The 14,728-nt window shown below is 37.1% G+C and overlaps 1 protein-coding gene across 3 annotated transcripts in view; it reads left to right on the forward strand.

Annotated features, from left to right (window-relative positions):
* SACS (sacsin molecular chaperone) overlaps positions 1–14,728 on the forward strand; it is an 83,772-nt gene that overhangs the window by 53,003 nt on the left and 16,041 nt on the right. For 2 of the 3 annotated variants that reach the window (XM_063102892.1, XM_063102893.1), the window contains 3 exons: positions 1,590–3,078; positions 3,720–3,811; positions 11,251–11,277. The exons of the other annotated variant lie outside the window; for it this stretch is intronic. In XM_063102892.1, coding sequence (XP_062958962.1) covers positions 1,590–3,078; positions 3,720–3,811; positions 11,251–11,277 — 1,608 coding nt within the window. The remainder of the gene's footprint in view (positions 1–1,589; positions 3,079–3,719; positions 3,812–11,250; positions 11,278–14,728) is intronic. 3 annotated transcript variants of the gene reach the window in all.

The following is a 14,728-nucleotide window of genomic DNA, read 5'->3' on the forward strand; positions in this document are numbered from 1 at the left end:
CTAGGCAGGGCTATAGCTATAGCTAGGGTGACCATAAAATTTATTGTCTAAATTGGAACATGTTTGAGAGTGAAAGAGGGTGTCATTATTCTCACAGATAACTGTCCTACATTGGGACTGCCCTGGGCAAGGGGGAAGTAGGGTCATCCTAACTATAGCCAGATTTTAGTAAGCCTATGGAAGTTACATTAATGTTAATACATCATATTACGTAATGTTGACTATGTTATAAAATAAAATTACATTAAATTGTATATCAGAACATATAACTGGTATCCATGAATATTAATATTCTCACATCCACCTGTTTGCAAGTTACCCCTCGGGTCTGCAACACATAGTGATTTGTAAATGTTGTTGGGCACAGATGTGAATTGCACATTTGAGGAGACTGTTCTGTAGGAATGAACTGTGATGTTAGAAACCAGCTGATTGCCCAGCATCTGCATCTCAGTGTCATTTTATTCTCTAGCTGAGAATGAGCACATTTATGTGGGACATTAACTGGGAGCTGCTCTCTAACCTGAGGATTTGAGACGGTTGTAGGTCATACTTTTACAATGTCAGGAGTCTCTTTGGCCTGATTTCAGTCATGGGGGTGTGGCACCGTCTAGCAGGGGCGGGCTGTCCCAGACACAGTGTTGATGGGTTTAGCCATGGGATTGGTGGACCTGACATTTGCTACTTAAAGTACCTTAGAGCTTAGGAGCTGGTGACTGTGACAACTGAACCTGTGGTTGATGACCATAGATTTTTAAAGGCTGCCTTCACTGCAGCTGCATCATGCCTGAAGCTTAGGTGCTAAAGCTAGCATGCAAGGCAAAACACATGTTCGAACCACCGTGACAAGCCCTCAGGAAGGCACCTGGTGGGGAACTTCTCTCAGCACTCTGAGTTTGTCACATCTTGTTTTTCTGTCAGTGCTGAAATATCGCTCTGTCTTTGGCTGAGGAACAGGAGAAGCAGTTGGTATCAATTTAGGGGGCATGCTATATATACAACAGTGTGTATCCCTCCTCACTATAATTAGGCTCAGCATGGTGAGAAGCACTTCTCCTCCAAGAGGCACAGGGATTAAGACCAAGCAAGGACACTCACTTCACACTTGCTGCAGGGCATGTGCTTACTGAGTAACTCGGGGGGCAGAATCTCCTGCATTGTGTTTCTGCCCCTCTTTTTTCAGAGTCTACAGTTGGGTGTTTTTCTTTTGAGCATAGGATACAACTCTGTTCTGTTTAATTGGGTTCACATGGCTGTGGGGGCTGAGTGTAAAAATCCAGACACTCTTTACAGCTTGTGTTTAATGAGTATTTGAAGATATATCCTAGGTTTTGACAATAATCATGGAAAGTCTTATGCCTGGCACTTATTATTAGATTGAATCAAAAGGGAAATTGTTATTTTTCGTATTCAAAGAATTACATTTCCAAAGCTAAATTGTTTTTAGATAAATTTGTTTTTGAGTCATTTTATGGTTCATCTTTTTCATATGTAATGTTTTGATGGTAATTATAATTATTCATTTTAATTGTGATTATAATTGTCCATTAAATTTCAGAGTTTGTCATGACTTAAAGTATTCTTTACAGATGTTCCTTGCATCTTTAGTGGTGACCAGATTGGAATGTTAGATCCTCATCAAACACTTTTTGGTCCACATGAATCAGGGCAATGTTGGAATCTCAAAGATGACAGCAAAGAAATTAGTGAACTTTCGGACCAATTTGCACCATTTATTGGCATTTTTGGAAGCACCAAGGGAACATTTGTAGATGGCAATTTTCCAGGAACATTTTTCCGTTTCCCTCTTCGCCTGCAACCTTCCCAGCTTAGTAACAACCTCTACAATAAGCAGAAAGTTCTTGAGTTGTTTGAATCTTTTAGGGCAGATGCAGACACTGTGCTGCTCTTTCTGAAAAGCGTGCAGGATGTCTCCTTACATGTCCGAGAGGCTGATGGAACAGAGAAACTGGTGTTTAGAGTGACTGCAAGTGAGAATAAAGCCCTGAAACATGAACGGCCAAATTCTATAAAAATTCTGGGAACTGCTATAAGTAACTATTGTAAAAAGATTCCAAGCAATAGCATCACTTGTGTAACATATCATATAAATATAGCTTTAGAAGATGAGAGTGCTAAGGATATACAAAAGACATCTTGGCTGGTCTGTAACAGTGTAGGTGGGCGAGGGATTAGTAGTGAACTTGACTCTCTAGCTGATGAATTGAAATTTGTCCCAATCATTGGAATAGCCATGCCTTTATCAAGCAGAGATGATGAAGAAAAAGGAGCAGTATCTGATTTCTCAGGAAAAGCATTTTGTTTCCTTCCTTTACCACCTGGTGAGGAAAGCAGAACAGGACTCCCTGTTCACATCAGTGGGTTCTTTGGCCTGACGGACAACCGCAGGAGCATAAAATGGAGAGAGCTAGACCAGTGGAGAGACCCGGCTGCGTTATGGAATGAGTTTCTTGTTGTGAATGTTGTCCCAAAAGCTTATGCTACTCTGATCCTAGATTCAATAAAACGTCTGGAGACAGAAAAGAGCTCTGATTTCCCCTTGTCGGTTGACGTCATCTACAAGCTCTGGCCTGATGCGAGCAAAGTCAAGGTGCACTGGCAGCTGGTGTTGGAGCCTCTGTTTAATGAGCTGTTCCAGAATGCAGTGATTTATTCAGTTAGCAATGACTGGGTCACGTTGGAGCAGGCATACTTCTCAGAACTTGATGAAAGTTTGGAATACACAGAAACTGTGCTCAACTACCTCCAGAGCTCAGGGAAGCAGATCGCCAAAGTACCAGCGAACCTGGCTGCTGCTATTCAGCTCACTGCTGCTTCCAGTGCGACGCCTGTGAGGAAGGTGACGCCCGTGTGGGTGCGGCAGGTGCTGAGGAAGTGCACACACCTGGGCAGTGCTGAAGAAAAGCTTCACCTTTTAGAATTCGTGCTTTCCGACCAGGCCTATAGTGAGCTGCTTGGGCTGGAGCTGCTACCCTTACAAAATGGACATTTTGTCCCCTTCTCCTCATCTGTATCAGATCAAGATGTTATTTATATTACCTCAGAAGATTACCCAAGGTAGAGATCACTCTTTTAAAGTGCTTGTGTCTTCTTAGGGGCTCTCCCACCCTGTCCACACTTAGACTCCTTTATTATGAAATTCATCAGTTAACTATATAGATTTTATAGTTAGGAAGACTTTTGCAGAAATACTTTGTTAAAATATTGAAGGGTACATTTTATGTTCTAAAGTGATAAAGCATTCAAATGTTTATTAGTTAAAAAGTTATCCAAGCAGTTTTTTTTTTAAAATTTCAATAACAGAACACTGAAAGCAGTAATTATAAAATGCTAGTAATGACTAAGTCAGATTAGTCACTAATGAATTGTTTTGATGAAATTTAATTTAAATTAATTAAAATAGCATATTATCTTTGTACCTGAGGGTGTGTATTGACATTTCAGAAAACAAAGTTAATTTTATTCTAAGGTGTTTAGAGTATTTCTGAATTTGAATATGGTGCATGATACCCTTATACTTTAAAGCAAAGCCTAGATAATATTAGATCAAAAAGTATATTGCAATTTGATTTGATGTGTGTGTTATAATTTATATAAAATAAAATAGTAGGTTTAACTGGCTTGAAAATATATGATTGATTTTTTATTCTTAGAATTGTTAGATTATTATAACCGGCTATGTCTCGTTCATGTTTTAGGTCCCTTTTTCCAGGTCTTGAAGGAAGATTTATTTTGGATAACTTGAAGCCTCACCTTCTAGCTGCTTTAAAGGAAGCTGCCCAAACCCGAGGTATTATAATTGTTTAGTATTTTTTAAAAAATAAACCTCTTTCTAAAAATATAAAACTTTAATATAAAACTTTTTATAAGTTTTCTATTAATATTTACCCATTTTAGGCCTAAAAATAAAGTTTCATATTGTTCAACCGAATATAATTGTTATATTTTTAAGATGTTTCAGTAGCTATTCTGGCATCTAAAACAATCCAAGGGTAATATTGTATTTAAACATTGCTCCTGTCATGGTATGATGGTGTATATTTACAAGAACAATGTCTTACATCTGCATAGTGCTTTATTTATAGTTTTTCCAGTGCTTTTCCATTGCTTTCCTCATTTGAGCCTCCCATCTTCATACCTCGTAGCCTTTGTGGTAATGAGGATGGTGATTGTTAAGTAAATTTCACAGGTGAGGAGAGAAGGATTAAGTTCGAGGTTGTTAGAAGTGAGTGCCTGGAGATCAGGTCTTCCACCTTGTTGTCTTTGCTCTGTTTCCCAACTGTTTCCCCTCCACAGTTTTATGTGGTTCTGCTGGGTTTGCAATTAGATGTGATCAGCTTTAGGGAAACATGGACAGATGAAATGAACAACGTCAACTTTTGGGGTCTTAGGTGAGTGATGGTGTCCTTTACTGAGAATTCTTTCTAGAAAAAGACAGTGATTTGGGTGAAGCAGTCATCATGTTTCTAACTTTAATACTATCTTTCAATTTTTGCCAGCATCTTTTCACTTACAAAACTGTTGCCTGAACTTTTTCTGAGCTAAATATTGGCCAGAAAAATTCTGTGTTTGTCCCACTGGTTAACATTGGAAAGCATAGTCTTTGTGATATGTCTTTTATAGCATGTGCTTTTCTGTCAAAAGCAGTGACTCAGGAAGAGTTGCTAATAATTGTACATCTTTATTCACTGAAATATAAGTGAAAGGAATTGGAATGGGGAAAGCAAATTAGGTTGGAGTTAATGTGAGATTAAAAGAAAATGAACATGTAAAGTTGCTTACCATAAGGGATCTGTAACGGAGATAGTAACTGTGAGATTGATTTTTCCAACATCTAGATTACTCATTTAATTGAGTTGTCGTCTTCAAAATAGCTTTTTGGGGTTCTGAACACGTATTCCTATAACCCTGCCATTCTTTGTTCCAAAGTTTTGGAACTCCTTTTTTGTTTCTTTCTCTCGAATTCTCTATTATATTCTTGTTTTAAAACTGTGTATTGAAATATTAGGTACAGGGCTGGCAGGTTAGCTCAGTTGGTTAGAGCATGGTGTTATAACACCAAGATCAAGGGTTCAGATCCCCATAGTAGCCAACTGCGAAAAAGGAAAAGAAATATAAGGTACATACAGAAAAGTACACATATCATAAAATGTAGGCATAGTGGAATTTTATAAACTGAATGTACCTAAACTGAACATACCTGTGTAACCTAGATCAGAAAACAGAGGATCACCAGCACCAGAAGCTTTTCTCTTGTCTTTTCCAGTCACACTGTTCAAGGGTAACCGTGATCTTGGGTTTTAACAGCATAGATTAATTTGGCTAGCTATTGTACTTTCTATAAAAGGAGTAGACTTTGGGTTTGGACTCATCCAGATTGTTTTGTGTAGCTATAGATCATATTTTCTTATTACTGTAGTATTTCATGGTGTGATGTATTGCTTTCTTTTGAAGAGAATATTTTCATTATTGGCAAGTAGTTTCTCAGGTGGATAAGGATTTGGAAATCAGCCAAAAGTTATTTAGAACAAGATCAGGTGAAAGGGATAGAAGGCCGATAGAGTAAAACTGCTCTTGCTCAAAACTTTTCAAATATCTTGAGGTACAGAGCATGGCCACAACTTGCTTTCTAGCCCTAGGTGTATGAGAAGACAGACCTGTTGTTATATTTTTGTGGATGAGTTAAATTTATAAATTGTTAGGTAATTTGATATCTTTACAAAGTTGAGTCTTCCCACTATATGTCTTTTCATTTTCTCATGTGCTGTGGATTCTGGTTGGTTATTTTGGGATCATACTATAAATACCATGTTTTATCTTTGTTTTTTGCTTAATTTTCTTTGGACTGTTACAGTAAGTATTTGTCTAGTGTTTTTTGTCACCCACAATGTGTGGCTCCATCCTCGTAGAAATTGTTTTCATGGTCACTTTTCTTTATCTCAGTGTAAGTGTTAAGCTACCATTCTCATGATTATTTAATAACCCTGATCTCTAGCATTTTCAATATTTTTAACTGATTATATGGATGATGGGTAACTGCCTTCTGGGCATATTCCTGATTATTTTTATACTATTTGTTCGAGACAAAAATTAGTCTTTGATATAGCTTTATTGCCCTTAATAGTTTTAATGTTTTGGGAGTGTGATAATGTGGGGACTTTGAGGGACCCAGAAAGTGGCACCCTTGCTTTCCTTTCCTGAGATCTGAGTTAGTGAAGACATAAGCAGAGAAGAGCTGAGCAGATAGATGTAAACGTCACCCCATCACTGATCATTCTGCTATTGGAGATTATGGCTTATGGCAGCCAGTGGATTTCAACTGTTGAACCCAGAATTTAGTGGATTACTCACCAATCTAGTCTAAGGCAGCACTGGAACACCACAGACTTCCCTACACAGGGCCTGCCCCTACAACACATAGGGCATGGAAGAGCTGTCCCTAAGAGGCTTACTGAGCATGTGCAGATTTTCTTTCTAAATTTACTAATTGTATAAGTCATTCCACTTCCTGGTGGTGTTGGACCTTTGGAGGTTATTAGTGAATATGGGAGAAGAGAGGCCAAGAGTATTATGTTTATGGAGCTCCCTTCATGTGGTAGGAAACATCACAAATATATAACAACATTTGATACTTTTTGCTCTGAATGATGGTTGCTCCATTGTTTTGCTAACACAAAGCATTATGGAATTCTGTTTACGAGTGATGGGTAAAAACTGACTGGCCAATCTTGAAAGTTCTGCTGTATAAAATTGAAATGTGATCCTTTTTCTCTGCAATGGGAACTTCTCTAATTTTATAGCTCAGACGAAATCTGTCTCATTATTTGATAATTTTACCTTTTACTTGTATCACATTTAAAATTCTTAGTCAAATATTAAGTTACTGCATGTACTGTCTCTTTTTCATTAGCAATTAAACATGTTTCAGTATTGTGCATTTCAGGGAAAACAAAACAGATCTTGACTTTCATTTCCTTTCTTATCTTCTATCATGGCCCAGCTTCTAAAAGGAGTCTTATTGTCTGTACATCTTCATCATTCATTGTCACTGCAAACAACCTTCTGCTTCAACTATCATTCCACTAAAATTGTATGGTTGAGGTCACCAATTAATGATTTGTGCTAAAAAGTCCAGTGGTCTTTTTTGTTCATTTTACCTGATCTCCCTGAAGCTCTGATGCTACTTATCACTCTGTCTTTGAGCCTCTCAGCCTTTCACAGTACCATTTTTTCTTGTTGTCTTCCTACTTCTTTGCCTGCTCCTCAGAATTATTTGTGAACTTGTATTCCTCATTTTACCCCATAAATATGGGTAAGATTGGGAGATCCTTTCTCAGTTCTTTCATTTTGATCCTTACTTCGAGTATTCTCATGCACTCCTATGCATGTGTTAGTCACCTCCATATATCTTCAGTTACCACCCCAGTCTCAAGAGGGGTCGTGTAGTGTAGCAATTAAAAACCTGGACTTTGTGGTCACACAAATCTGGGCTCAAACTTCATTCCTCTATTGTGTGACTTCGAACAAATTACCCACCCTCTCTGTGACTGTGTTTCCTCATTAATAACATGCTAATACAGTAACATCCTTCCATAAGGGTATATTTGAGGCCCCATGGATTTGATTACATAATATGCAGGATTGCTTTATTGCAAGGTTAATGAAATGAGAGTAAGAGTTGAATGGAAAATGGTAGCATTCACATCTTACCAATTGAATTTTACCCAGATTTGCATTATTGCAGCAGGGCAGGTTATTGGAAAGCTTTATTGTAATATTTTACTCATAGCAGGCGTTCCTGTGAAGATCAGATGATGTATACATTACATATATACTTCAACACAGTACCTGGCACATAATAAATACTGATAAATAGCAGCTATTATTATTATTTTGCACTTGGAGTTCCATAAGTGTTTGAAAATCAACATTTCCAAGACTTTAGTCTTCATCCTTTCTCCAAATCTGTTTCTCCTTTTGAGTGATCCTATTGAGAGTGACACAATATCCACGAAGCTGCTCAAGAATGAATTCTCAATTCGTCATCTTTGTTCCTCACAGTTTCTAGGTTCTGTTGATCAGTCTCCAGAAATTTTCTGTATCAGTGCTTTTGTCTCATTCCTCTGCCATTGTCAGAGTACAAGTCCTATCATTTCTTATGACATTATTTTTACACCCTTGCAATTGACGTTCCTGCCTCCTTTTCAGCTGACTGATTATGTCACTCCCCTGCTTCAGGTTTTCCAGTGGATACTGATTCTATTAGGAGAAGTTTAGCTTTGCTAGTATGGACTAGAGGGCTTTCCCAGATTGTGAACTTTTCCGTGATTACAAACTTGCTTCCATGATTGTGAATTTGCTGATTTGTTCAAGGTCCCTCTCTGATCTAGTCATACAAGCACTTGTAGGTCGATAAATATGAATGCTCTCATAATTTCATGAGAGCAGGGAAACCTGTCAGATTTATCATCAGTATGTAGCACAGTGCCTACTTCAAGGTAAGTGCTGAGTAATTGCTTTTTTCCTGAATGAAGGAAGGTTTTCTCATATTGGTACTTTTGTACATAGTGTTCCTTTTGCTTAGAATACTTTCTTTCCATCTTCCACTTTGCCCCACTAACTTTTGTTCATCTTCTAACAATCAGCTCGTGAGTGACCTCCAAGAAGCGTTCTTTGATGTCTCTCCCTGCACCTCCACCCCTGCCGTGCAAGTCTTGGGTAAAAGTCTCTCTTTTGCTCTGGGAACCCAGTCCATTTAATCCTCTTTGCTTTATTACAATCATATTTTTACTGTTCTAGACTATAAAATCTTTGAGAGCAAGAGCAATTATTATTTTATATTTTGTATTCTCAGGGTCTGGCCAAGTGCCTGGTTGACAGATTTAGTTGGTCATGTTAATGCCTCCGTCTTCTGGGCTTGGCAGGGATGGCATTGTGTCCTGTCATTGTGCCTGTAATTAAGTATTTCATTTTCAAATCAGTATCTTCTATTATTGTGTTTTTTTTCCACAACCGTAAGATAGTAGAGCCTCTATTATATCCATTTGAGAGATGGAGACATTGAAGCTCACAGAAATTGAAGGATTTAAATGACTTGCTTAATTTGCAGAGTTGGAACTACCATTATGATTGTTTTGGTTTTTTTAAAAAAAATTTTCAGGTCTAGATAATTTCTGTTTTAATTTATGTGAGTAAATAGGTGAATATCAGAAATTGGGGAATAGATAAGAGAGCAGGTAAATGGGTTTTGGATGAAATAAAGAGAAAAAAAGCAGTTAAGTGACAGAAATGCCTAAGAGATTGGCACCAGGATCTTATTGATATTTTAAAAAATTTTCATATTTATTAGATGTGGTCACATGCTTTCTTCCCTTTCATGACCAAAGACTCTTCAATAAACATTTGTTTCAATATCCTATACATGCCAGCCATCATGCTAAATGTAATTAATATAAAGACGAGTAAAACTGAGGAAGCTTACGGCTGAGTGAGGACACCAGTGTAAAGCAATTCTGTCATGTAGTGTGACAGGTACTTTATCAAATACTGAGGGCAGACTGGGTCCATGGAGGGGTAGTGGCAAGTCAGGGAGAGCTGGCTTGTGTTCAATCTTGAATGTACAGGGGAAGACTGCAGACTTCGAGGCTGGAGGGAGAACAGGTTTTCAGTGTCCACTTTGACACAACTTTGTTGTGATTTACAGTACTTATTACACAGCATATATATATATATGGAAATCCTTAGAAAAAGTAGCATTTTTAGGTGCCAGCCTCAGGTGGATAGATAGCAGAATTCCAAGATTTTTGTGCAGGATTTGTGCCATAAAAATGTTCAGGCCTATAATTCCATAGCTACTTGTTGGGCAGAAGAACCAAGTTTCAGGAGGATCCTTTTTCTCCTCCCATGCCGCTCTCACCCTTGTTCCCGTAACCATCAACTCTCCTGAATGTGGAGATAACCTCAAAAATCTCTCCCCCCCCATTCTTGCTTCTCTAGCTAATTCAACACAGTACTGCCAGGATTATCCTTCTGAAATATTATTTCCCACCTCTTATCTAAAGTCTTTTCTAAATGCTTCTCCTTTTTCCTTACATAAAGGCCAAAATCCTTAACATTTCCTCTGAGGCTCTTTATGGCCTGGCTCAGTTTTCTCGGGTATGGTAAAGATGTCTGCTACATGGAAAGGTTACATAAATGTTTTCTATTATTCTTCGCCTTCCTAGTTTTGTCATCTCCCCTGTTCTTTGTCGTGCTTAAAGACAGCTTGTTCTTGTCCTCTCTCAGGTGTGGTGCAGGTGGTCTTCTTTGCCAGTGCCTTCCTCTTCTGCCTCGGACTCACTTTCATGCACCTGAATGTGCTCCCGTGGCACTCACACATCTATGCCTGTGTAATCGGCCATACTTATCTACACCTGCCTTCCCCATCAGATGTAAGACAAGGCCTGTGATCATGTCTAGTTCATTTCTGTCCCTCTAGCACTCAGTCAGTATTGCCTGACTTACAGAATGCCTGCCTGTCCGGTAACTGGAGGATGTTAAGATTAGAAGACCTTAAATTTGTTTGGGTAGACCTGTGGTCTCTGTCTTAGCTGCCAAGTTTAGCCTAAGGTACCCAAATACACAAACATCTTAGAGTTGCAGCAGTCTGCTTGATCAAATAAATGACTTGCTTTAGGCAGAGGAGGGTTAGATGTCCATGGAACAGTTCTTAGAATTTATAAATATTGGTTGTTACCATAAGCAGTGGAAATATATAAGAATCTCCCTTTCTTTGTCATAAAATCAAAATTAATTGTATGCTTACTTTGTATAGATACCCTGACGCTTATTAAAAACCAGATTTCTTCTCTTTCTCAGTTCTTATCTAGAATCTGAATATTATATGATGATAGCCTATGCAAAAATTCCATTGGTGGCTTATCAAATCATTTTATGTGGATGAAATGTAATTTATATATATATAAAGTACTTTTTTCTTCTTTGCTTTTTTTCTGAACTGAGACTTCTGACCCTTATGTAGTTTGGATTTAGTTTGCATTGAAATACATCTTTAAATCTTAAATGTATATTCTATGTTTAGAGTTTTGTTTATGGCTTTTCTTTTACAAAATGATGTGTAAAGATTCTACAAATAGCAGTATCTTAAGTTACAGAATAATTTCTGTAGCCATTGTGTGAAAACTGTTACAATTCTGTCCTTTTCTAAGATTGGATTTAATTATATTCTAGCACAACAACTTCTCTGGGGATATTCAGGTAGGATAACTGACTGAATGTTGTGTTCATTCGAAGCCTGATATTTTTGTTAATTTGGGTCTTTGAATCCTGTTTTTTCATTTACCTAAGTGGCTAGATATTATGTCAAAAATTCTTTTTTTCTTGCAGTAATAACTATTAAAGGAGAGAGGAAACTATACTATTACAGATATCCATTGTTACAAACACCACAATAAAGCCATATTTAAATGACTTGGAAACATTCATTTCATAGAACATTGAGTTTCAAATGAAAGAATTGTGGGGAAATTTGTATTTTAAGCTGTGCTGTTTAATGAGAAAGTGTGATAGTGAATGCACCTCTATTATATAATACATGCAAGTAAATAATCAGATTTAAAGAGGATAGAGTGAATTCTGGCATCTGTGACTATGATGTTAGAGGCCCTCAAGGCAATGCGTTTTGGAGAATGGCTTAGTGTGCTGAGGCTAGTGACAGCAGGGAAACTCTGTCCTGGCCATCCCAAGTAAAAGTGCAGGGGCTGACCCAGCTTTTACTAGGAACAGTAGGCTGATTGTTTATGCCTATAGTGATGTTTCGTGGTTGGCCTTTTTTTTAAATAAAAAAAAATTTGAATCAACTTGTGGTATTGTTTTCCCCAAGTTCATGTTTCACTTGGACAGTTAGAAGATGCAAAATTTGCTTTATGCAAATTGTTTTTATGATAAATATTCTTTGGAGCAGGCTGCATATATACTAAAATTGATTTAGAAACCAACTCATTATTATACTGATAATTTGTATAAATATTAAATTTGTTTTTGGCTTACATTAAAAGTGGCTCATTATTCATAGTTGCTGTATTTTTCTTAAAGCTTTATCAATATATTTTAATGTTGTGTAAGGCATAATCAAAGAAGGAAGCAAAGTCTTGATGTAAGTAAGTAGCTGCATAATGAACACCTGCCCTAGGGATCATCTGGGCTATGTCAGGGCTTTTTCTACCCATTGTTGTATCTATTCAAGACAAAAGCTAGGAAGTCAGTAGCAGGGTGTCAATGCTAATTTTGGGGGAAGAAATTTAGCCTGCAGTGCCGCTGATAGATTGTGGAAGGCTGGCTAGAGTCTTAGTGGGCAGGCAGGCTACCCTGTCCTTCCTGTTTTTTGTTTCATCTTTCCTTTTTTTTTTTTTTTAACTTTCTTTTCCTTTTTGTTTCTTTGATGATTTGACTGATCTGTAGTATGCTGTTTATTTGGACCTTCAGTGTATCTATCGCATATCTATTTACAAAGAGATTGGAATCTCTCTACACAGGGGAGCATTGGTAGAACTCATCAGCTATCAAAGCTGCCACTGACCCTTTCTGTGCAAGAAAAGTATGAGAAACCGTCACTGTGCTTAGAGCCTCCAATCGTCACTGTTGCCAGCTGGGTGCTGCTCTGAGAGAGTCTGGTCAACTGTAGTAAACTTCCAGTTAGTTAAAATATTCAGACTGAGATTTCTTGGCTAAGTAAATTTTTAAGTAGATTATAATATTTCCATCCATGTTGAAACTTATTCTCAAAGTTAGCACTGAACATAAATATATAAATAAATATAAATAATAAAAAACCTGAGTCAGATCTTTGAATGGTGATTTATTGTGTTGATGTTATTCTTTTTTAACATATAAGGGATTGAACTGATTTATTTCTTCTAAATTAAATAATCATATTTGGTAATAGTTTGGCTAAAAGCTTTCTGTCTCTGGGAATAATGTCAGTACTATAGTTTAATCTCTTTTAACAGTGCTGATAATTTTTAAGACCAGAAGAAACACAAGTCATTTATTAAAATGCCATAAAAATTATATTGCAGATCCTGTTAGAGGTGCTTTAAAATTTTGATGGCTTTCTAACCCAGGACACGTAGGTTTTTTTCTGTGTTAACATTTATACTTTAGGGTTAAAAGCTAAATGTCTTAAGTACGAAGTTGATAAAACTCCGGACTTCAGATTGAATTGATTTAACGTACTTAGCACTGTATCTTTCTACATTTTCTCTCTCCTTTATTTTCTATCATGTTTTTTAGTTGAGCATGACTGGTGTGTTAGTTGCATGCTATATGTGGTGTGCTGTGTGTTTTATGGCATTTTATTTATACATTAATATCAGATAATTTTCCTGAAGGTAGGTATGTTTTATGTAGTGCCAAATTTCACGCAAGGATATTGGGTAGGATTATCTACAGAATGCATGTCATGTGGTAATTATTAACAGAACACAAAAGTGTGCACATTTGGTTTTTCGTTTTCTGAGTGTTCTGAATTTTCATTTCTAACTCTTTTTTGTGTCTTTAGTATTATATCCTTGCCTTAGTTATGACTTGGATATTCTGTTATAGTTAATTCAATTCAGTAAGTATTTTTTAAGAACATTGTTGTAAAATTATATTTTAATGGGACTCATAGACTAAAGAGGCTACACTAGTCAGACTGCTAGCAATATTTTATAATTTCTTAAATATTACTACTTGAATTACCCTGAATCACACAATTTAGAAAATGAAAATACTCAGAATTTGGGTGTTGTCACCCTCCTAAAGTTGCAAAAGTGTGCTTTTGCTTAAATTTCTATGATGGTAATTTTAAAATGCCTTATTGTAACATGAAGGGTAATTTCTTGGTAGAAGGTAAAGTCATCTTTCTAAAGCTTAGGCCTCTGAAATAAGGGTGTCCTTCCTTGGTTAAAAAATAATGCAATTTAAGTTTCTAGGGTCTGAGGTTTGCCCCTTTTATAACATTTTCTAAAGTTTCTCTTTAAGGGTCTAGAAGTTGTAAGTACATAGGAAGGAAATCCAGTGTTAGTTTCCACAAGATTGAAATTGAGATGCCTTTTATTTCCTGTGGTACAATACATACCTATAGGTATATAATGTTATTTTTTCACTTTGTTCCTATGGTATTATAAATATTATAAATACTCTGAAACACAGACTGCACCTAGAAAGAAAATGTTAATTTCTAGACCAGTGGTTAAAATCAGCAAAAACCTCCCCCCGACCTTAAAAAAAAAATCTTATTAGCCTCCAGGTTTCTAAAACATCCAGAAGTAGAGCTGCTTTAAGGGTAGACAGCTCTGGCACAAACAGCACCGCCCCACTTGCCCCCTTTGCCTGCTCTGGAGCATTTCAGGGCACTGAAGAACACACTTCAATAAGTGATAATAAGTAGCTAGTTAAAAGCTACTTTGAAAAAGTTGTAGATATGCTCCTTGTTTGGGCATGTATAGCGAGCGGTCGGTCTTTAGACCTAGAACCTCGTCCACACTGTTTTTCCAGAGGCGATAATTCAAGTCCCAGAAAGATTAAATGACACCTGAATTACACATGTTAATGGTTGAGAGGAAACTATGTAAGTGTCCTTGCTGCCTCAGCCACAGAAAGTGTTGGTCACCTGAGACTGAGACTCCAATCTCTGTGCCCTTACTTTCTGCCCTTCTCTTTATCC

The sequence above is a fragment of the Cynocephalus volans genome, chromosome 7 (genome assembly GCF_027409185.1).
Source record: "Cynocephalus volans isolate mCynVol1 chromosome 7, mCynVol1.pri, whole genome shotgun sequence".
Lineage (NCBI taxonomy): Eukaryota > Metazoa > Chordata > Mammalia > Dermoptera > Cynocephalidae > Cynocephalus > Cynocephalus volans.